The sequence below is a fragment of the Anser brachyrhynchus genome (genome assembly GCF_964034855.1).
Source record: "Anser brachyrhynchus genome assembly, chromosome: 1".
NCBI classification, from domain to species: Eukaryota; Metazoa; Chordata; class Aves; order Anseriformes; family Anatidae; genus Anser; species Anser brachyrhynchus.
Genome location: NC_137694.1, coordinates 32,745,825 through 32,771,150, shown reverse-complemented (window position 1 = coordinate 32,771,150; position 25,326 = coordinate 32,745,825). Strand labels below are relative to the sequence as shown.

General features: G+C 37.3%; 1 protein-coding gene across 5 annotated transcripts in view; it reads right to left on the bottom strand.

The window, feature by feature from the left end:
* TMEM117 (transmembrane protein 117) overlaps positions 1–25,326 on the bottom strand; it is a 218,271-nt gene that overhangs the window by 67,523 nt on the left and 125,422 nt on the right. For all 5 annotated transcript variants that reach the window (XM_080576685.1, XM_080576686.1, XM_080576684.1 and 2 more), the window contains exon 5: positions 9,049–9,146. In XM_080576685.1, the coding sequence (XP_080432811.1) occupies positions 9,049–9,146 (98 nt within the window). The remainder of the gene's footprint in view (positions 1–9,048; positions 9,147–25,326) is intronic.

Genomic DNA, 25,326 nt, shown 5'->3' with positions numbered 1-25,326 from the left:
TAAGCACAACCTGAAATACTAGTTTTAACTGAGCATACGTTTTTATTGAAACGGCTCCTATGTGCTTTCTAGTCCAGATTGTCTGAATATTCAGTATTTATGGGAAATAAGAGGATACGAGAAAGATGATGAGTCAGGAGTTGAGCTAAATATATCAGCAAATTCTAAGGCATGATATGCATTACAGAGAAATGCAATATTAAAAAATTACTCCAGGATTCCGGGAATGGAACTAATTTAATTGCTGTAATCACCACATTTATTCTACAAAACTGAATTGATTTTTGGAATCCAGCCACGACAAAGTCTGTGAACTACGGCTGTGAGCACCAGCAGCTGAAGTACTCGTTTTCTGATCTCCATTGAATTCTGTGGCCTTTCAGGATGTACATCTTGCACAAAAACACTGGCTGAGGCTGAATCTTCTCTATGCAGCATGGATTTTTTAAAGCTCCTCCAAAGAGGCTTGAGTTTGAGTCAATCAGATCATGTCTGGGGCTATGATTTTACCAGGCCTTAGCTCAGCTAAGCAAGGACACAAGACAATAAATTTCTACCTTGTGAACTCGATACATATTTTTTTGCTGTATCAATAATTGCCCACAGTGTGCATGCTGATCTAATTGCAGTACTTGGAACTTCTGTGCTGGGGTAGCTTTCACAATTAATCAATTATATACTGTTATAATCTAAATTTCAGAATTGTCTTCTGCATACATGATCACATAATACATATTTTCTGATACTCATCCTACTCTTCAGTGGATCTAGAGGGAGACTAGCTGTGCTATATTGAAGAAGATATTTTTTCTAATAACAAATGAATTTACGTTGCAGAAGATGAAAGAAGGGAAAACAACCAGGAGGAGGACACTGACAGAACAACCCACCACATCAGTGATTCTGCTTTTCTCCTGGGAGATTTTCCTTGGGCCCTGAGAGGAGGCAGATGTGTCTCCAGCTCAGGAAAAATTCTGTGGGAAGTGAAGAGATGACGCTAAAAGAGGACTAGCTGCAACATCCCTTCTAAAATGGCCCTGTGCCTGAACTGAGGATTGCATTTGACTATCTCAAGGAAAAAACTTTTGAAACCTGCTAAGAAAAATTTTCATCTAAGCATTACAGATTTTCATTTTTTTTTTGGCACAGAGTGTGATTTTGTGAAAGCATTTTCATTTAGAAGAGCCATTATTACTGAAGCATTGTCGACACTGCACTTTAAGAAGTTTTATTAGAGCTACACATTGGATAAAATATTTTTAGTAACTGTTCGTGATATACCTCTTGCTCACTAACAGGGATAGAATAAAATGTACTTTTTAAGAGGTGAAGATGGGTTGCCATATCCATCCAATTATGAGGGCTATACTTAGAGATCTAGCAATCATGTAGGAATAAAAACAGTCTCGTTTTCTAACAGGTTATCAGCTACTGAAAACAGCAAGTACATACCAAATATAACTCAAAAACTTTTAAACAGGCTGAGCAACTGAAAAGATACACTATAAGATACAAATGTGGTACAACAGTTCAAAAAAATTCAAGCCAAATCAAAGGTGAAACTGAAGTTTACGGTCCCAATCCTGAACCTACTGTAGCTAATGGATGCTCTTTTTCTCTGTTCAGTGTAACTACCTTTCAGTCAGATTGGTCCATGAATCTTTTTTACCCTGCCAGTACATGAAATATTTCAACACTTGAGCTTACCAGGGTAATATTGTTTGTACATTGGTTGTTAAGAGCTCTCTTGCTCACCTCTGTTGCTGTCTAGATTGTGGTTGCATGGGAATGTGCATGTGATTGTGGATGTGAATGTACACGTCTGCGTCCTGCATCGTGTGAGAAGAAATTGCTATGCTATGCTCACTGTCCATCTCTGCCAACGCTTCTTTTATTCATACAAACACAAGTAAGAAAGGACAGACATTCTGTTTGGTTTGTAGGAGTCTCCCTCAGGGAAAAAAAAAAAAAAAGTGGATGTGACCACTTTACTTACTTTAACAAGATGAATTTAACAAACCTATCTTCATGCTGAAGTGATCTCACCTGATAGTATTTTTTGAATTGGAAATCTCAGAGCTCCCTAAGCTTGTTTTTGTCTCAAATGCTTTTCCTTCTGTGTAGAAAACTGCTATGAGGGATGACTTACCTCACTGTTCTTACTATCACAGAGTGGGGCAAAATGCAGGACATAGCCCTTCCAAATACAGGCTGGCATAGGCAAGGTACAAAATTCTTCCTTGACAGGTCAGGCAGATGGGAGACTCACGTACACTCCCTCATATATGGATCCAGTCTCTCTGCTCATGCATAAGCAATGCCATGCAGAGCACCTACCTTTCACTCACATTACTAGCCCATGAATAGCACGCCCCACCTGGACACACAGGTGGCCTGTGGACTAAACTGCATTTCCCAGGATGCTTCTATCTCCTTGATTTTCCTCACAAAAGCCAGGGAAAGGTCATGATGTCAGAGCAGCAAACATTATCTTGGAAGCCAACCACCCCACAGCTGGCTTAGAGCCCCAGATTTTGTTTTGTCCTTTTCGCTTCTTGCTTCTGAGCCTGGAGCTATTGCTTATACTGGAAATCAGTGGGGAGACAGAAGCGTTTAGAGGAGGTCTGAATAACTCTTTGGGTAGAGCAGATCGATGGGAGAACGGTGAATTACTGACACTTCATTGACCAAAGAGCGGGGGGAGAGCATGAGAGAATGAGGTCCCCAGAAAGGGTTTCGCCCATGGGGTTGTCACGCTTGAACCGTTCTGGTGAGGTCTGACCACTCTTACTTTTCCACATGAGACAGCATAAAAGTACTTTGCTATCAAAATGAGAAAATATTCCTCAGGACCTGACCGGAAGAGTTTGAACTCGATCAAAATTATGTTAGAACAAAAAGCTCTGCTTGAATATTTCAGATAATTACACATTTTCAGGTAGTATGGTTAAGTGAAGAAAATTAAGAAGATACATAAACTTGAACAATTACCACTTGTATGAAAGAAAGTTGGCTGGTCTGGATTATTAGGACTTATTGTCAATGTATGTTAATTATTTTAAACTTACGGCAGAGTTTACTAATAATACCCAGCACAGAAATTAATGCTATCAAAAACATTTTAGTAATCTCAAATGGCAATCATGTGTTACTTCTTGATTGCCAGGCTACATGTAACAAATCATGGACAGTTTTATCCTCTCAGAATCCATTTAACAATGTCTGCCCAGACTAGTAGTCAGAATGTTCAACATAAATTCTCTGTGAAAGTGAAGATTTTGTATTGAGACAGAGAGTAAATGCTGAGGAACTTGTTTGTTGACTTGCTTATCCAAACTGAGGCCAAACTGAGTTACTTGCTTTGGTTATAGCATGAGAATAAAAGATTCACTGGGAGCACTAACACTGAAAAGTATTATTATGCTTTTTCTATTTACACTGTTTACTGGGAAACCTGCCTTCCCTTCTGTGTAATTCCAGGTTTCAGTCCAGTAGTGAGTATCCTATTACAAGATAAAATATTTAAGTATGAAAGAATTAATGGGTAAGCTTAAAAATTTCCAAAATAAAGAGTGAATAATGTATGTGTGCATATGTATGAATATTTTACTATATATGTATATATACATAATTATTTTGTGGTTTTGTGCAGTTGTACTTGTATGACTGCATCACAAAAGAAACCTTTACACAAACATAATGAAAGATTTGTTTTGTTTAGATTAGTGTGTAATTTTGGTTGGCAAAGCTATGTCTAATTAGTTTTTCTCAGTGCAGCTTATAATGAAAAGAATGGATATTTCAAGAAGCTGTCTTTTGAAACAAATATATGAACTACATTCATATAAGTGAAAAGAATGTAATAGTCCAGTACACATTTATCATCTTGACTGTGAATGCACAGAATACAGAAATATAAGTTATCAAACCAAACACTCAATTAGGTGCATAACAGAAAATCACTGAAAGAAGCTATATTTCATTTCTGTGTGGCAGACATGGCTATCTATCCTATAAGGAAGCTTACTCTACTTGCAGGGCACAAAATATTGTGCAATTAAAAATCCTACATGAACCCATGTTTAACACCATCTTCTATGAATATAACAGATGTACATGATGTAGTAGCCTGTAGCAATTCTGAGCAACTAATTTGAATAAAAGTTTTTAAAACTATATCACTAACTTGTTGCATCAAAGTACTATGATTACTAACCCATTTCTGAGCATGTTCAGTCTTGCTTTTCAGTAAAGAAAGCTAGACAGAGCTTATGGAAGCACACACTAAGAGAATATTATTCAGTTTCCAAAGTCAAACATAGAGAATCAGAATTTTACAGTTCCCCACATTATTTTTTTTCTTCTCCATGTCGGTATGTTCTCTTTTATTATTTCAGGCAGGAGTCCTATGTCAGGCACGTACTTGCACCAATGAAGACTGATCATTGTGTACACGTACAATGAATGTCTAGCCAGGGACACCACAGAAATGGATTCCAGTCTGCTACTTACATATTCAAACACTGAGCTGGTGCATATTGTTCTGTCACCCTGTCTGCAATCAGCATTCAGCTGCACAATCCTCTGTTATCTCTACACTCCACCATTTTGATAATCTATCTCTGCATATCATTTTTCTCTTCCCTGGTTACACAGACCTGAGCAGCACTTCTACTCTCTTCCAGTAATCTCATTTCTCTTTGTGTTCTTTTTTTCCTGTACAGCTAAAAGTTCACATGCAGAACTCTTTACATCTCCCTCATTATAATCCCCTTGTCCTTTATCAGGAAAGTTTTGAGGACAATTAATATTGGGACAGTTTGTCAAGAAAGAGTATAAGGGTCTTTCCTCTATTAACCAAACTGTGTGCACAACCCAGGGATGTCCTGGTGATATTATTGTAACTACTATGGGTGATGTTTCACAGGATTTGAAGGGGGGGGCGGGGGGGCAAGGGAAGACATTGCAGTGTGATTGTGATTTCAGGCACATAGTAGGCAGAGTTTAGCCATGGGCCTTGTTGACATCAGTGACAGTATTATAACCTGAGCAAATGCCATGGCATTAGCGTGCTCTGCCTTCAACAGCACTACCCACATGTACTGCTTGTAAAAGCTCACTCTGAGGCAGATGTGTAAGAGTGCAACACTTTCAGCAAATCTCAGTGTACCATCCAGAAAGTTCAGTATTGTACAAGTCGGTTCACTAAGAAGAATATTATGAAGATGTGAAGAGCAGTGAGGCTGATGAGCCTCACCATGGATGGGACCTCTGCACAGTATGCCATCATCAGCACAGGGGGCCTCACTTGATCCCACAATAGCTGAGGTTCCTAGCGTCAGAAGGGACATAAGATTGGCTATCACATTTTCTATAATTCCCAGACTTTACACAACAAACCACTTTAGCAGCCTTGAGTGTCCATGCCTTTCTTGCTGAGATTACAAAAGAATCAGAACCTGCTTCATGCAAAACAGGGGTCCCATAACTCCTTACTAAATTAGTTACAGGTAATTTTTCATAGACTGCCTTAACAATATTTTCTTCCTTCTGCAGTTCACCTTTTAATGTGTTTAGTCATCTTTCTTCTACCTTGAGAAGTGCTCTCCTTAAAAAAAAGAGTCCTTTAGCATAGGTCGGACTTATTCAATGTTCCAGAGGAATAAAAAAACTATTCACAAAAGAGCCAGTCTTCTCCCATTGTACTTCTGCTTCCTCTAATATCCAAACATTAAAAATAACTACTGTTTTAAGCTATTTATTTAACCTATCAGTAGCTACTGTTGCTGGCTTGTAGTAAGTCTTGTCCAAGACTTTTGTTTGGCTTAAATTAACAATCCTTTTTTTCTTGTTGCTTCTTTCAAATGCCAATCCTTGCATATCATATATAATTTGACAGATGGTGCAGGGATATTTAATATCCCACTGGTATTTTCCTTCCTTAGTCTACAAACATTCCCATCCTATCCTAGCGATTCCACCAGCGTCCCCGATACTTCATTGCATTCTGAAAGCTATCTGGCCAAATCCCTATACAGGGGACTTGTAACACAGACCGTAACAGCATTATACAAATGTGTCTCTGCATGGTGGAATTAGCCATGAGCAGAGCTGGAGAAGACCACAATGGAGATCTTTTTATCAATAAAACAACAGCAAAAAAGCTATAAAAAGTAGAATGTACTTCAATCAACTCCTTAGTGAGAGACTAGATAAAGGCAAATAGCAAATGGACATTTTTGAGCTAGCTGAGCTGTTTGTGGAAGAATTATATTTTGAAGATATACAAAAGGCAGCCAGAATCCTCAGGAGCAACCAAGCACCAGTTGCTGACAATGCTTCCAAGGAATGATTTAAAACAGGAGAGCATAAGCTAAATGAAAACCTTTACTAATTAGTTGCATTGGAGAGCTGAAAATGTTTCCAGATGAGAAACACAAAGCCATCACATGATCAGCTGTTACAAACAAGTGGATGGTGTCTCCATCCCCATGATAATCCATCTGTCTTTGGTATGTTTATAGGCATTTTCTAATTTTACAAAGAAAAACCTGAAAGCAAAAATGAAGTTACCAGAAAAAAAACAAGTCCAGTGTGTATCCAATATTTACATTGCTTGTGTGTAGCACATACTATCAAGGATGCTTCATTGGAACATTTCAGAAATAAGGCTGTTCACATCACCCTACTTCAACAATAACAAATGAAATACCAAGACTTGTCATTATCTTGCATAACTCTATCAATATTTTAACTTCCCTCCTCCATTTTTCCTACTTACTAGAAAAAAAAGGGTCTAATTTTTACTGATATCTAATATGCACTATCTAAATAACATCTCTACAGAACGTACGCTTCTGCACAGGGTGATTTTAGTTCAGTGCTTAAAGCTAAAAATAAGAGCATTTATGCCAACTTTTAGGTTTCTAAACCCCCATTAAGCACACTCTTCAGCATGAAAATCACTCAATAAAAAAAAACAGCATTTTTTACTTTATCTCCATTTTAAACTTTTGGTAAAATTTGTTAACGTGAATATTATTTGAAAGAAAATACAGATTTTTAACTGCAAGATTTATGACTGCAAGAAGTCATAACATCTTTTGCAACAATATAAATGTACTTTTAATAGTGCTTTATTATTCTCCCTATTTGGTGTATAAATTTGAAAGGAAAAATCCCTATCGTGACACCTTGCTTTTAACCCCTTTTTCCATTTTCCAGTCTGTGAAATTAAGTGTTGTTTTTTTCTTTTTCTTTTTGTACTTGACTCTTAATTAATCTCCTTTCTAGTCTTTTAGACAAGGCGATTCTTTAGACAAAGGTAAACAAAGCTTGATTAGATTTTACTGGCTTAATGATATGACACTCTTACAATTGCTAGCCCACTTGTAACATATCCAAGCATTTTTTGATTCATCTGCTTTACATTTCTGACCACTCCAGTACACTGAGACAGAATCTTCATCTTCATGCCTTGCACAGCAAGAAGCCGTTTGAGCCCCTCTGCGTAACTCAGTCTTTTCAATCACATTATCTTTTCACCTAGCTTTCTAATGTATACGATGTATACAAATTGTGAAGACTATTTGTAACATTAATGAACAGGTGTCCCCACCCTAATGAGCATAGCAGAAAAATATTACTTTATTTATACCTTTCATTGCACATCTCTTAGCTGATTCCTAGATGACTTCAGCAAACTCCATGGGCTTACTCTTTTTCTTAATTGCCTTCAGTGAAGAATTTTGTCAAAAGCCTTTTGAAAGTCCAAATAAATTAGATCAAGCATTTCTTCCTCATCCATTATTTTGATGACATGTTCAAAGACTTCTAACAGATCAGAGAAGGTTTTCTTTCAGCAAAGCTACCCTGGTTTCTTTTAGCAGAATTTAATCTAGAGTTCTGTTCATAATTCTATTATTAATGATGTATCCAATACATTTAACTAATACTGAGCTAAGACTTACAGGCCAGTTGGGTAATTCTTGTTTGTTGAAAAAAAGCATCAAAACCAAACCAAAAGCCAGTTTTTAACCTTCAGTTTTTCAATAGGCAATTAAGTGCTAATAAAATTTGCATCAGTTCAGCCCCTTCAGTTCCTTACGAGCCTTGGCTGCAGACAATGAGCCACCTGATTCCGTTCTCTTTTTAGTCTTCACATTTATCCTAGCATTTCCTTTAATTGCCCCAATTTAATATAGAGTCTCATCCTTACTACTTAAGAAGTATAGGTACTTCCTTGCATTTTCTATAGCAGAATCCACACAAATAAATCTTTTCACTTCTCTGTAAAAAATTCCCTCTAAATCCTTCCCTTTACTCTTTAAAAAACAGCAGGTATGTCGATATTTTCATCAGATTTTCTGCTTCTGAAGTAGTTGAAAAAAATCTTTGTAATTTCTTTCATCTTTAGCCACAAGGTTCTCTGTCTGCCTCTTAGACTATATATTTTCCGTCTTCCATTTTTTCCTGACATAATATGTGTTCTATTTCAACAGTTCCACTTGGTCTGAATTTACCTGGAAGAGGCTACAGTTAAGGTCAAACAAACGCTTAACACTCACAATTTTTTGTATTGATTTTTATATATTTTTCTTAATAATCTGAAGGTGACTTGCTATTTGCAATCCCATTCAAGTGCAAATTCAAATAATTACTCCTATTAATTTCAAGGTCACAAAAGGACATCTACATATCTACTTACCTTAATTAAAAGGACTCACAATTGGTCATCTAAGTATTTTCAGATGCAGTAAAAATTTTGCAGTAAACTCCATTATAAATGGTTTCAAGGTTACAATAAAAGAAACAGTATAAATCAATTTAAAAATTATATTTTTACATAAACATTTTTTTAGGAAGTGTTCACTTGTATACAGCTTGTAATGCTTATTTTTTGTTAGATCAAGTGTCATTTTTTCCATTTTTCTTTTCTTACCTTGTATTCCCATTATATCTCTTCCTGCCACAGAGAATTAGAAGATAGACTTTTGGATGATCTATAAAAGCTTAATTTACCAGAATTTGATTTTATTATATTCATACCAGAATAAAATGATCCTAACGTTTCCTTTCTTCCAGAAAGCTCTGGCAGACTTTCCCCAGTCTGGGTAGGGTTTGTCCTGAAGCATCATGTCAGTGACCTACAGAGAAAACAGAAATAACATATAGTTAAACTGCTGCCAGAAGAGAAAGCACTAAGAAGGACTTAAAGAATACTTTATGTATGACAAATCTGCTTCAGTTCTGATTATTTTAATTACAGACAATAAAAAAATAGTATCTCCAGCATCATTTTTAATCAACATGAAGTATATTGTCCTACATATTCTGCCTCTAGAAGTGCAAATGATTCCTTGAGAAAAAGAAGGAAACCTGTGGAGATCCAAAGAAGAGAAGAACTAACCTAAAAGTTAGGGCAACCTATAGCATGTAGGTTGGTTTCACCTATGGCTACAGAGCTTGCATACTCGTGGCTTTTCAGCCCAACCTGGGATGGGGACCCGTTTCCACGAGAGTAGCATTGGCAGCATTTTCACTCTTGAAGCCAGAGTTGTATCAGGGAGCGTAAGCCCGTGAATTAAGCGCTGTATGCCATTTATAATCTTCTCTTGCTTCCTGGTATCAGTAACAAAAGCACACTTGGGACTAGAGACATGAAAACCCCTTAAAACTTGCATGAAATTTAAAAATATGAAATATTTATACTCATTTTCATAATTCCTATCTGAATATCCTATCTGAAAAGACCATCTGTTTCTTTGTCCAGAGACTCATATGCATGCACTACTTCTGGTTAGTACACAAAAGAATTAAAAATGACGTTCAGCTAAATGAAGGAGGTGAATACCCCTCAGGCCCTTGCACCTTTGGGAAGCTCATGTTTTCGTATTCATTTATTTCAAGATAACTGTACTACAAGTCAGTGAAAGTTACATACAGTAAACTCATCACCTCTGTTGTGCAAAAGATCAGAACAGTGGAAAAGCTATCCGTACATAAAGGTTAAGAAAGAATTGATAAAGAACAGATAAAGGAAATAGAGGAGAGAAGCTGCTACCAAATACAAGTGGAACAAATTCTTACTGTCTGTCATTGGTATCACTACACGGTGGGAAATTACTAACTGTTTTGATTAGTATGAAAATAATGAAATTTCAGTAGGAAACAAGTTCAACCTGAAGTCAAGATTTCTTGTTTTTATTTTCCACTTCATTTATTTTGGTACAGAGTTTTTAAGATCTCATTTTCCATGCGGTGTGTGAGCTACTACTTTCAAAGACATTAACAATGTTAAAAGAACACATAGCCCGTGATTACATCAAAAGCACAATAAATTCAGCTTCTAAATTTTGGCTCCTAGTCCACTGAGGGTTAAAAGTGCTTAGTGTATTAGCCTGAAGGACTGGGGTCTGAAGGATAATGAATATGTTAAATAAGTGGAAATACACATTCTAGGATTTTATGACTCCATTAAACCTAGCCTGAAGAAAGAGCAGATTATATCCTGCAATACCACCTTTATTAATAGTTTTCTGTAGGTAATTCTTTTCTCAGATAAACATGTTATGATACTTTTTTACAAGACCCCCATTAGCTAAACAAATAGTTCAATGAATATTTAATGTTGAACAAGACCTCTGTAAAGATTTAATTTACTACTTTAGTAACACTTAATCTCTTAGGAAAAATCTACACAGTAATAAATACTTGTGAAGAAGAACAGTTATTCTGAGAGGTTTTACTCAATTTTTAAAATAGTTGCTCCAGACGCTTTCTGGGAAATACTTATTATTTGCTAGAAGGATGCAATCTGCTGCTCTGTGACCAATTATTAGTGGCATGTTTCATGAGAATGACATTCAAGAAGGAGACATTTTTTGAGGAAAATGGCAAGAGGAGGCAGGAAATGTTCTTTCTGATATCAGACAGTTGGTCCCTCATCTCCCAGCTGTGGCATTTATTTAAAGTCATATCACCAGATCAATGTCAGGTCACTTGCAGCTAAATTGGCTGAAGCAGAGACAGTCATTAAAGGGATGCATTCCATAAAGAGAAATCCAATTACCTTTTGCATTAGAGAAATCAAATTCATTTTCTGGTTTGGTCAAGGACGGCTTACGGGAGAAAAGTACTCAACACTGTCACAGTGCAAATAACTTTTTGGACAGAAACACCAAAAAACATTGCTGCTGTTAGAATGCTTTTGGAAAAAGAAACAAAAATATAAACTTTAATTTTATTTGCACAACTTAATAATATGAGATGTGCGTGGTTTGGGGGTTTTAGAATCTTTCTCTTTTTGTATTTCACTGTGCAATTACTGACTAGTAAACATTTATCTTATTTTTTTAGTCTGCTGTGTTTGAAAACACTGCTGATATTCAGGAATAGAAAATAATTGTTCACTTCAGTAATTCCATGTATCCCTGCATCTTACATAATCAAGATAAACCAGAGAAAGCAACTTACAAAGTAATTAATGCATTTTTTTCCTGAAGAGCTAAGAGATGTGATATCATACTTTAAACAATTAATTACACTGACTCAATTCAAAAAGAAATGGCCCCTATTATTATGACTGTATACTCATTCATTTTATTTAGTGTCTAATGAGAGAAATGGATAGACTGAATGGAAATGCACAAACAAAGCTTCATAATGCACATTTACTGACTTTTTCAGTTAGAAATGCCACTGCAAAATATTTTCATTAAAAAAAATAAGTATGCCTTGCAATATATTATGCGATCTTAAATTTCACTTTGCCAAATTAAAATAATACTTTATCAACTATTCATATGGTTCATTTCACATTAACTATGAAAATAACATAATGTTTTTAAAGGAATGTTACTATCATCATATTGGTAGCAAAACGTTACAATTCACAGTTTTTGCTATAGAAAATTAAATAGTTACTTTTGATATGATATACTGCAATAATTTGAAAAATTATATCGTCATAGAAAAGAAAGAAACCGAGGTTCAAAGTCATGTTCAGAGCAAGTAACTTACACAGACAACCAGAGCAGAAAGCAAAAATCTAAAATAAAAAACAATCAACCAACCAAAAAAAAAGAGAAACAAACAAATAAACAAACAAACAAAAAATAACAGTAGGATATTGTAGGATATCTAAGGTACCTCACTAAATGGAACAGCAAGGTAGCTTAAGGATCATATATATATTCTTTCCATGCCACTGGTCTTTGAGCATGTTGCTCGGGATGCTCCGCACATACCTTACATCTCTCCTCCCTAGACAATCATGTTCAAAAATGCTGTGGTAGAAGCCACAGAATCCTTCCCAGCAATGTCTGCAGTGGGAGTTTCAGGAAATTCTAAGTATCTTCTATTAATAAGCTAATTGCAAGTGACACTTTCTTAAAAAAAGAAGAAAATGACCTCATACTATCGCCATGCTTTCAAAACATCTTCCGAATTACTCATTTGTAGGAGCTACACTGTGATCTTCAGAGCATTAACTGATAATTTCTGGAAAACTAATGTGGCATGGGCTTCTAGCCAAGCTGTTTTCATCTGCCGAATTGCATTTCAGAAACCTAAAAATATAAAAATACATCAAATAGTTTCATAGTAGCACTTCTCTATAAAAGCAACTGTAGAAACTGCATCTTGGAAGAGAAATGGAAGCTGAACAAGCTCTCGAGGATGTGATGTGTTCCATGGCATAATATTCATTAAGTAGATACCAACCTGCAGTGGGAGATTTTCATTGCTTTATTCACACTTTGATAAATCATCAAAACAGGGTAAGAGCAACCCTCCAGAATTTAACCCAATTTAACAGAATGTGGAAGAAGCCAAGATCCACAAGAAAAGCTTGAAAATACAAACCATATGGTGAACTCTGAATATTTATTTATTTATTTATTTATTTTGATTCAGTAATGAGCAGCGCAAGGTATAACAACCAGCAGGACTGCAACATCTTGTATCAGTAAAGAAGATGTTCATGCGCAACTACTCAGATCAGAGGCCAAAATTCCTTGGTGCTATTGCTGGAAAATGGAGTAGCTTGAGTAACTGCATTTGGTAAAATTAATAAAAAATGAGTAAAAAAACAGGCAGAATGACCACCCTGCTTGGATGGAACAAATTCTGTGTCCCAAGAACTGTTTCAGAAGAGCAGCTTTTTTTTTTGGTGTATTACATATCCTTCTCTTTACTATATATTTCTACCACTATCAAATATATGACACAGGTATTGTGTTAATTTATTTATATTTTTAGCAGCTTCAGAATTTCAGAATCTCCTGATTTAAATCATAAGCCTTCTCATAACTAGCACTAAATTAATTTAATTTGAAACTCAGCCTTGAAACAGTTCAGGATAAGTGCTTTTCCACTCTCCCCAAACTATTTAAACAAGAAATAGATTATTTTCAGTCTTGCAATTGAGAAACATAACTGATAGGAACAAGAAGCATAAAGCACTAGTGGCAGAGGTGTGCCATGGGGCAGTCACAGCAGAGCACTGGTGGGAACCAGAGATTCACAAGCAATTTCTCACGGCTGGTGTGTGCACGTTGCTTTGTTTCGTACAGCACAACATTTCTCATCAAAATAGCCTGTTGGCACTTTTTGTAAGTACTCAGCAATGCTTATTTAACAGTAAGAGGGTTTGTTTGTTTTTCCCTTGATGGTGTGGCTAAATCAGGTTAAAGTATTAACATTTGTAGAAGCCAAAGTGGGAAGTCAACGAGAGCAAATGTGTACCACGAAGTGCGTACTACACTCCCATTCCACTTCCTTCACTTTTCAGCTATGTGCTTTTAGGTAAAAACTATATATAAGTGGTCCAGTAACTACACATCAATTCTTTATCACATCATGGTCTTCAAGTAGTATACTACATCATGGTAAATGTACACAAAACCAGGGATACATTTAGTATTCAGTCATTAAAAGCTTCCATCCATCATTTTTGTCTTCATTCTCTTTGAGATAAAAATTGCAGAGTTGTTCACTTGAAGTACAAAAGTAACCTATATGGAAGATGCTTTTATGCTTCTATCAGCTGGACATTAGGGGAAAAAAACTGTCTGCTGTGGATCATAGCTCAACACTTTCATGGCTTACACAGCAATAATGTGAAATGTCTTTGTTAATTATGAAATTATTTTGGCAGATGAGAAGTGTCAAAAACTTTGATACACATACCTCAGAAATAACTGTTAATTTATTTCAATCCATTCTGCTGCATTTGGAAAACACAGAATGTGGAACTGTTTGAAAACTATGCAACAAATATTTATCCTTAGTTTTCTGATCTATAGGAGAGATATTTTTCAAGCTAAATATTAATTCAGATGCAAATGCATTGCCAGATTTTAAAGTAGTTTTGTCTGCTTGTCTATTTTTAAACATTCCTAATGCAGGTTCATTGCTACCCTGAAAACAACCACACTCATTAGATTATTTCTCCTTCATTTTAATTGTAAGAAATTCTTTTTATATTTGCATTTGCAAAGCAAGAGCAATCACAGAGACAAAATATGGCCCCTTCAATCTACTCTTTAATTGTTTTCTCAGTTTAATCAGAGCTAGCACATTGTTCTTGCCTTAGCAACACATTGTTTCAACAATAGGTAAATCCTAAAAACCAACATAAATTTGCCATCGCAATTCAGTGATAACTATGAGTGATAAATACTACTATGTTTCACTTTTGTTGCTTCCACAACAGCCCCCAATATTATTTTCTGCCCATTTTCCATCAGTTTTCTGTGTTGCCCTTGCAAGCTATGCTACATCAGAATTATTCTCCCGATCCACAGCATTTGCACACATGCACTGCCTTAAACCTGCATTTCCACCAAACACAGTTAAAATACTACTTTTCTACAGATATTGAGAATGTTAATTACTGTTGTCTTTACTGATCCATGTAAATTTATTTCTTCACCCACTGAGGAAGCAGAAAACCTCTCATTTAGCCAGCAGATCTTTGATTTGTTTTTTGAATATTACCACAGCAGCTTCTGGCATAGTAGCAATCTATGCAGGGATAACAGCAGCAAGACAAGAACAACTTTAAAAACAAAACAACAGAACAAAACTATACCAAAAAGCTTCCCTTAGATATCAAGAGGTGAGTCAGGGAGGAATCTGGCCTGCAATTGTTTTATGTATATTCAAATTATTCTGGAAATTATACTCTGTATTTCAATACCCACAGAAATAATTCCTGAATAAATGTTACTACCAAAAAAAAAAAAATCTAAAACACAGAAACAAAAAGCAATTTCCTTTAACTGGATTTTTTTTGATACTTCATAAATATAAATAACTGCTGTTTAGAACCAATTTTACAAATAAAGTAGGGCTTCTGCAAAAAACATCTAAGCTACACTAGCTCATCTCCTATTTCAAGTCCCTACTGTACACAAAAATCACTGAGTATTTGCAACACAGTATGCTAGTTGCCATGTGGCAATCACTTGCTATTTAAATAGACATTGACACCAAGTTTCAGGAGATATTTTTTCTTGCTTTACTACTTCTTTATTAGTGTTACAAATGCATAAGCAGAGGTCTGGGTAATACCACATATTACAGATAAAATGTAATACAGAAAACCACACCATGATTTTTATTTATGGATTTCAACTCCGTTCCATCTGAGGCTGACACGGCAGGAAAACTTGCTTTATTTATTTAGGGAGCTTGGTGGCTTTGTTAAAGGCAAGAGGTAGACATCATGACAGCTCTGGCATACATATGCCATACACATCTAGACCAATGTAGATGGTCACTGAAAAGAAAAAGGCATTTCTGGGGTGCAATTCATTTCAAAATAGATTATGTTTTAAAGGTTTACCTATTTCTCTTCACTCCAAAAAAGGTTCTGCTCAAACACAGATATTCACACTACTGATATTGAAAGGCTGGTAATATGAATCACAACCAAGTGTTCTACATTTCTTAGTGTTTCTCATTGAAGAATTCTCATTCTCATTTCTCATTCATTAGTTCAATTAATTAAACAGGTGATGGCTCATGGGGGATGAGGTTTTGTCACATGGAAAGGGTCATACTCACATATCCTAAGCCTAAAAAGGGGACTTTTGCACTCAGTGGGCTGATTCAGGAGAACAGAGGATCCAAGTTCCTTGGACAGGTCTTGGACAGGAATAAGCACAGCTGAAGGATTCTGGAGAACAGATGAGTCCTTTCAGAGTTATATCACAGAAGGATGACGCACAAAACGGTTACCCCAGAGAAGCTGTGGATGCCCCATTCCTGGAAGTGTTCAAGGCCAGGCTGGATGGGGCTTTGGGCAACCTGGTCTGGTGGGAGGTGTCCCTGCCCATGGCAGGAGGTTGGAACTGGGTGGGCTTTGAGGTGCCTTCCAACCCAAACCATTTTGTGATTCTATGAAATCAGTAAACAGTCAACAAGTAAAACACTGACAAAGGGCTCAAAATGTGTTCACACTGCAAGGGCCTTTTTATGAAAAACACAAATAGTATTTTTTAAGTAAGGATGGGACCCATGATATCTTGGAATGCAGCAGGAATGCAAGCGTAACTCCTTTTACTTCCAAACTACAGCAATGTGCAGGTTTGGGGCTCCCAACTGTATAGTCACATCACACGAACACAGGAATCTCTGTTTTGGCATGTGTGAATCTATACATGAAATGATGGCACAATTAAGGTGTGATTCATTCTCTGGGACTAAGTCTTAAGCATAGCAAAATTTTAATGTCTGAATATGCCTGTAAGTTACAGACAAGAAGTTTAATTGACCCATCTCATAAAGGACGCAGAGCTTAGAAAGCTCACTGTCAGCAGCAATGGAAAATTGAAAAAAGTCTGGTTTGACTTATCTTAGGTATGACATAGATGCTGAGCTGTTCTGTCTAGATTGCCAACCGTTCAGGATATATCCACAAGGAGTACTCGTGTCTCCAAAGTCAGTTCTCCCAGACTTTACCAACAGAATGCTTACCAGAGGACCAGCTGTGGAGCATGCTCCCTGCCTAGGCACGTATTTAAAGAATAAACCACCCAGTTCCCAACATGAATGGGTCCTTTGCAAGACATATTCAAAACTGAAAGGGTTTTACTGCTTGAATTTATTTCAGGTTTACTTTCTTTCAACATCTCCATCTGACAGCTTTCTCGGTAAGACTTGCCTGCCTTCATGTGCTGTAACAGATGAGCCATTAACTACTACTCTTGGGCAGTGGCATCATTTGGATTCTTATCATGAAATCTTCAGAGACAGAAGCTCACTGTTGGACTTGTAAACAGTCAGTGCAACTTTTCCTGTATAGTGTGTGTTTCAATGTGCCAAAAGTTATCATTTACTCTTCTGAGAAACTGTTAAATGCAATCACAGAATCATAGAATCGTAGAACAATTTGGGTTGGAAGGGACCTTAAAGACCACCCAGTTCCAACCCTTGTTGAATCTCGTGAGGTTTGCACAGGCCAACCTCTCAGGCCTGCCCAGGTCCCTCTGGATGGCATCCCTTCCCTCCAGAGTGTCGACCACACCACACAGCTTGGTGGCATCGGCATATTTGCTGAGGGTGCACTTAGTCCCACTGTCCTTGTCACTGACAAAGAAATTAAACAGCGCCAGTCCCAATACCGACCCCAGAGTAACACCACTCGTTACTGATCCCCACTTGGACATGGAGCCATTGACCACAACTCTTTGAGTGCAAATTGTAGTTTTGGAGTTCTCCCTCTGCAGATAAAAGTGGATATAAATGACAACAAATGTCACTTGATGTCTTTTCACCTGCCTTTCCCTTTCCTACTGTAATTTTTAACTATATTTGATGAGCTAAAGAATAAGAATCAAACTAATTCATAGGCAGGACTTGCAGTCAGGACATAGCATTAGGGTGAGTCTATAGTAGGTGAGTGAGTAAAAGAAGAAACATTTATGATAATAGAAAATTACTTATGGAAAAGTTGGGGGGCATTTAACTCCTACATAGTGACCACTAAGGAAGTATTTTCTTGTGGAGAGGGCTGAGTGAACGTAAGATATAACAAGTATTTTACAACTTGATTCTTGGGAATTACATTTACATCAGGCAGAGTGTTCTAGATCAACAGTATGTGTTAAGTAGAGTAAAAATAAGCCGCATAAGCACATCTTTCAAACATCTTCATTGGTACCTACATTGCACAGAATCTGGTAAACATGAATTAATCAGTTCAAAGAAAAACACAGGATCTGATTTCAAGCTCTGATGTTCACCCTCTGTCTTTCACCATTCTCTCATACCTAGGCACAAAAGCCACAGGAGAACGGTCTGCACGTAGGGAGGTCCCCAGTGACATGCAGGAGGCACAAGGCCACCTTACTAAGACATCTGCCTGCTTACTCTTGCCAGAACAGAGAGCCCAATTAAATGAAAATCCATCTCCACGCTGCTGACATCGTGCTGCCTTTCCAGTTGCTTCAGAGCTGTGATGTACTGACAGCTCAGAGTGGTTTCAATCCATTTCATTTCTGTACAGAGACAGGCATAGAGAAGTGGGAGCTTTAGAATAAGTAAATGGGAACACGAGACTTCCTTTACACGGTCTTTCTTGTTCTGCACTCGTTGATCAAACATAACTGGCATTTTTCTGCATTTTCACTCTAAATAGAGAATGAAAAAGATTCTGCACAAAACAGGCTATTCATAGTTTCTAGAAACGGTAACTCAAAAATTAAAGCTTTTAACAGAAAACAAACTGCAAAAAAAAATGTGAAGCACTTCTGAAAAATCTTCCCATGGTTCTTTAAAATATTTTCTTTATACCACTATAGGGTATTATGCAAATAAAATAATTTTCTACTCAAATCCTGGTCCTTTGCCAGATCTCCATGCAACGTCATTTTCAATTATCCTTGGATACTGGAGTTACAACCACATTGAGACAATAATCCATCAACAGTTTAGAGTTCATCTATAAAGCAATGGCGTCTCACATCTTCTGGGCAATTCTGTACTTCAGGTGCCAACATGGTCATAGTTTTAGCTGATCCCTTAAAAAAATTACTTTAATCTGACTGCTGGAATAAAGAGTGTACAGGGAGGATGCTCACTGGAAGGTGGTTAGTACTGGTTTCACTTCAACAAGGAAAAATCTCCAGACTGTTGCAAAGTCGTTTGCTATTTTGTATAACAAATATTTTGCTTTTAAAAAGTGAACCAACTCTTTTTGTGTCAGAATTTGTTCTTTAGGAGCATTTCAGAAGTCATTTCTGAAAGCTCAAATCAAAAGTAAAATCAAAAAATAATTGTAAAAATGGCACAAAAGAAGAGTAGAATATTTTCAGAAATCTGAGAAATACCAATTACTCTTAAACTGTATCAAGATTGTTTAAGGATTATCAGGATTGTTCTGCTGAAAGAGAAACAAAAAATCAGGGGAGGGTGTCAAGACAACGGAGCCAGACACTTTTAGGTGGTGCCCAGCAACAGGATGAGAAGCAACAGGCATGAACTGAAACACAGCTCAGAAATGCCAAACTAAGAAAAATAATGTATTTAAGTTTCTTTTATTTGCATTCAGACTTATGTTTTCAAAGACTTCCCCCCCTTTTATTGTTCATCATGATGCCACATGATATGGAATACACCTTTGGCCAGTTTGGGTCAGCTGTCCTGTTTCTGTTGCTCCCGGCTTCCTGTGCCCCCCCAGCCTCCTCGCTGGCAGGGCAGTACGAGAAGTAGAAAAGTTCTTGGCTTACTTAGTGTGAGCACTGCTCTGCTACGACTAAACCATCAGTGTGTTCTCAGCATTACTTTCATCCTAAGTCCAAAACGTGACACCATACCAGGCTACTATGAAGAAAATTACCCCATCTTGGCCCGGACAATATGATACCTTGAAATTAAGTAGAAAATAGTTACACAAAATTCCAAGCTCAGGCTTTCAGATACAATTCCTGCTATTGAAGATTCAAGACAAAATATTACAATTTTTGGCAATAGTGAATCTTGGTATCTTTTTGTACAATAAACAGCAAAGGGGGAAAGATGGTGGGCAAACATCAACTGCATATGTTTCAGACACCTATTTTTTGGTGGTGGGGAAGAATACTGAAGACACATGAGAAAATGGTTTATGAAGAATTCTTACATATTAGTTGGGTTGCTAGAGTTTATTTTGGAAAAGGAGGCACAGCAAGATGAGAGCTGGGAGAAATTTCTGTAAATCTAGAAACAGGATTTTACACTTCCTTCTGGACTGGCACTGAAAGATGTTCTATAGCCAGTTTGACAGTAAGTAGAGAACTGATTTTGCAGGCTGGGAAGTCAAGGATGGCTAGAAATGATTGTTAGTAACATTGTTTTCTTGCTTCCCCTTGGCTATAGAAAATAGCAGTCTTTAACCAAAATGCTGTTACCTGAGCATAGGCAGAACTTTGTATTTTTGTTGTTTTAGTTCAATAATGAGTGAAAAAATGCCAGAACCTCTCAGCAAACAGAATATTCAAAGAGAGAGGAAGGAAATTTGTTCCACTATTTAAGCACATTTGAGAGCACAACCCTCAACATATGGTTGTTACTCAGCCTTCTATATCATAAAGTAAGTCTGTGTCCATGCTATACTTTCATTTGAAAATGAATTTCTCTTATATAAACAAAGAATCAAGATTTTTTTTTCTTGACTTCAAAGGCATAGCTATCCATCTGCAAATGTTCATCCCATGGGGAAGCAGGATTGATGTCATTTAGAAGAAAGCAAATAACATTAGATCATGGTTGCACAGTTACTTGCCATTTGTTTGACATGCTTATTCTTTATCCCCTCTCTACACACAAACCCATATGAAGTCAACTAATGGTCACTCATTAAAATGCACTTTTTCCTTATTCATATTCATAAGACACACTGTAGAGCAAACCAACATATTCTTTAAAAAAGAATAAAGGAGAAAAACCTCAAGGATATCAACTTTACATGAAAGGGAAAGTTGCTTTTTTAGTTCAGATGTTACAAATTTAAAAATGCTACTTTATCAACATGGTGTAAAGCAGATTTTTTTTATCAGATTTCCTTTTGAACAACAATTTTTTTTGGTCAATTATTACTTTTTATGTGGATAGTTCTCAAACCTGAACCATACTGTGTGCACAGCTGATATAGTACAATCTTTGCTCTACAGCTGGTCTTGTTTGTCATCTTAGCTTACTTGATTAAGCATTTTAATCAGTGTTTTGCATAAGATTGTGCACCTTCTGTTGGAAATTGCCTAGCTGGTATTTAATTGAAAACCAGTTGACTTCTCAACATCTTTCTTGGCTTTGTCCGTTTCTCATTCCATAACTTCTGAAAGGTTTATAATAAGTATCTCAAATTCCTTCTTTGCAAAATAATGAATGTTCTCCAAACATTTCAAAATTCTGTACTAACAATGTTGGTAAGCAGCTTCCAATGATGCTGGTAAGCTCTTTTACATTTAGCTTAATGCCTTGGAGAATAACAGAACTGCTTTCTCTTTCCATAAGCTTTGACCTTTTGCTTCTAACTAATATTAAATATTAGTTGTAAGTATTATATTTATTCTTTCTCTTCTCACTGTTTCATTAAGTCACTCCTTTTCTTCAGCCAGATCAGGTGGTCATTTCTTTTGGATGAAGCAATTCCACTTTTTCCCTCAGAGTTCTCAGGAAATTGAATGTAGATTATATTTACATGCTTGAATTAGCCGTAAAGTATAATTTAAAATCACCTTTATTTCATTTATCCTACCTATATTTATATATGTTTCCCTTATGATATTAACATAACCCTGGAGCACTGTTATTTTGGCTTTTCTGAAGAGACCATTTGGCTGGACTCCAGCTCTTTGCCCTGCTCTGTTAGCACAAGGAGCAAAGCACTATAATCTGGGAAAATTTAAGTCTTCCCTCTGGAGCCCAAATCATAGTGTCTTAGTACATTCTAGATTTTTTTCTTTATTAAAGAAATAAAAATCTCTACACTAACTAAGCAGAAAGAGAAGAATTATAAAAAATCTATGTCCTATAATTGTAAAGAGAAAGCAGAAATTTATTTAAATTATTAGGGTTCTCAAACAACTGTATTTTCCCAAGGGGAATAAGACAACAAACTCACTTTATCTGGGAAAAGACAAAGATTCTATATTTATAGAATATCCACTACTGTAATACTAGGTAAAGTAAATACATGTTTACAGATCATTTACATATTTGTTATATTATCTCTATTTTAAATATAGACCTTATACTTTACTTTAGTATCTACCTTGCCAAAGATGAGTCATCTTTAAACCAGTCCCTCAAAGACTTCAGTTTCAACACCTTGGAGTTCCCATTGTTGATCATAAGTCCTTGCTCAGAAAAAAAAAAAAAAACATTTTGAAATTACTCAGCCCGGGACTGAGTATCCTGATTATATGAGTGCACTGTGACATTGCACTTGACAACTCCATTCCACCTCTAGATTGAAAGATAGTTCATGGAAAAACTAAGCTAGTACTGATGTACTTGCACTTTAACCTATGTACATATTAACCTACGAGACATACTGCTGACTTGACTACTATCTAGCAGTTAATGTGGTAAATCTTCAAGGGCAAATGACAAATATAAGTGGCGGTGCTCTGTCTGCATATAATGCATAAAGCTGGAATATGTATTCCCTGATTTATCTTGACACATATATAGGAACTTCAAGAAAATGTCCATTTTGGTTGGTTGAGGAATGTGGAAGAGTTCTTTAGGTTCATTTATATAAACATGTAAACATAAATCTATGTATGCTTGTAAAATAGTAATATCCATACTATTTTTCTATTAAAAATGCAACTCCTTTGTGAATATCGGCAAAAATATTTTATAGCAGATGAAGAATGAAGTATGATTACAATTACAAATTAGCCAAAATTGATATGACCTTAGGTCTAGCATGAAGTAGTTCTCATGAAAAAAACAGAGTATGTATGGGAATTTTTAATTTATAATTGGACCTCCTGAATTCTAGTCAAAGAAAACCAAGGTTTAATAAAGACCTTTATCAGCTGTGAAAAATATGATGATTTTTGATGGGAAAATGAAACAAGAAAATAGCCACTCAGAGATTACTGAAACAAGAAGTTCTAAAAAAAGAGTGACCTCGATGGAAGACAGGGAGAAATGTGGAAATGATATAATACTATAAAAATGATTGCACGAGGTTGAAATAAGCTCTCTAAAAAGGCATACTTACATATAGTTGCAAAAGAATGGAGAACTGGTTCAGAGCTTAAAAGTATATGTTTACACTTCCTTCAATAGAAATGAAGGTTGACGCTGACAGGTAGATTATCCCTAGATTACAGGAAGCTACTGCTTTAAAAGATATATTCGAATACTACCTAGGACATCTCAGGCCCACCATCAGTTCCTGAAGCGTTCAAAAGACAATCTGAACATCTCTTCACATAATATGTGAGATCAACCCACAAAGCAAGAATCAAGTCAAGACAGACTAAAGACAGAGCTTCTGGAAGCAGAAAGTTCAGGCCTAAGACCCTGGTGTTGTCATGTGCTTGAGAAGTAGGCAGAAAATAGGTACTATCTAAGGTTCTTAATTACGCAAGCACTCATGATTAGAGTAGTCTCTAGACTTTTCACTTTCTGGATAAGTGAAGATATCTTAAAAATATACAGAATCCAGAGCTGTCATGTAAACCTCTTCTATGCTGGAGAAACAATGGAATAACTGCTCAGTAATTCATAAGCTTTACAGTCTCATTTGATAAACATACAAAGAGACTTTATACGAGTCTTTGAGCATCTTTATCCCACACAAAGGAATGCAGCAAAGCAATCTCCAAGCTGGCATCAATACAAGCCAGCATGTCTTCCTCTTATTGCACCATGGTGTTATCTGCATGTACATAGCTTTGATTCCCAGGCAGCTGTAGTGGGTTTACGTGGCAAGGTTTTGGTAGCAGTGGGCCATAGGGGTGGCTTCTGTGAGAAGGATCTAGAAGCCGCCCCATGTTTGGTAAGGGCCCCACCGCTGACCAGAGCCGAGCCAATAAGCAATGTTGTTTTGCGCCTCTGCAAGAGCATTTTTAAGATAGGGGAAAAAAAAAAACAAAAACCACACGCTGCGCCACACACAGCAGCTGGGAGAGTGAGAGGAGTGAGGAACAGTCTTGCAGGCACCAAGGTCAGTGAAGAAGGAGGGGGAGAGGTGCTCCGGGTGCTGGAGCAGAAGTCCCCTGCGGCCTGTGGTGAGGACCATGGTGAAGCAGGCTGTCCCCCTGCAGCCCATGGAGTACCATGGTGGAGCAGGGTTCCACGCTGCAGCCCATGGAGGAGATCATGGTGGAGCAGGTGGACCTGCACCGACGGAGGCTGCGGCCTGTGGAAGACCCCTGCAGGAGCAGATTCCGGACCGGACCTGTAGCCCGTGGAGAGGAGCCCACGCAGGAGCAGGTGACCTGGCAGGAGCTGCTGCCCGTGGGGGACCTGTGCTGGAGCAGTTTGCTCCTGAGGGATGGACCCCGTGGAATGGAGCCATGTGGGAGCAGTTCTTGAAGAGCTGCTGCCTGTGGGCAGCCCACGCCGGATCAGTTTAGCAAGGACTGCATCCCGTGGGAGGGACCCCACAGCACAGGGGACGAGAGTGACCGAGAAGGAGTGGCAGAGAAGAAGCGCTATAGACTGACCATAACCCCCATTCCCCCGTTCCCCTGCGCCGCTCGGGGGGAGGAGGTGGAAGAGGGTGGATTGGGGGGGAAGGTGCTTTTGGTTTCTTTCCTTTGTTTCTCACTTCTCTAGCTTGTTAGTAATAGGCAATAAATCTTACTATCTCCCTATGCTGAGTCTGTTTTGCCCGTCATGATAATTACTGTGCAATCTCCTCATCCTTATCTCAACCCTTGAGCCCTTTTCATCATATTTTCTCCCCATTCCTCTTTGAGGAGGGGGAGTGAGAGAGCGGTTGTGGTGGGGCTTGGCCACCCACCCAAGTAAAACCACCACAGCAGCTAACCTAAAATGTCCTGGCTTCCTGAAAGGCAGGCATATTAATTTTGATGTAGTACCACAAAGCAGCCTGTGTCAGACACAGGCCTGACATCTATCCATCACACATCCTAGTGGTTCTTATGATGATTTTAGCACATATGGGTTTAGATTTAGGCTGTACCCTGACTATCTTCTTCTCATTTACTGATGGAATGTAATAAATTTAAACTGATTCATGATGTGAATTTTCATGACTTTTTCAGTACAATAATAGGCTACAGAGTTAATTTTTGTTGTAATCCTGTATTCAGCAGATAGCAATTAAATTTAGCTTAACATGAGAAGAAC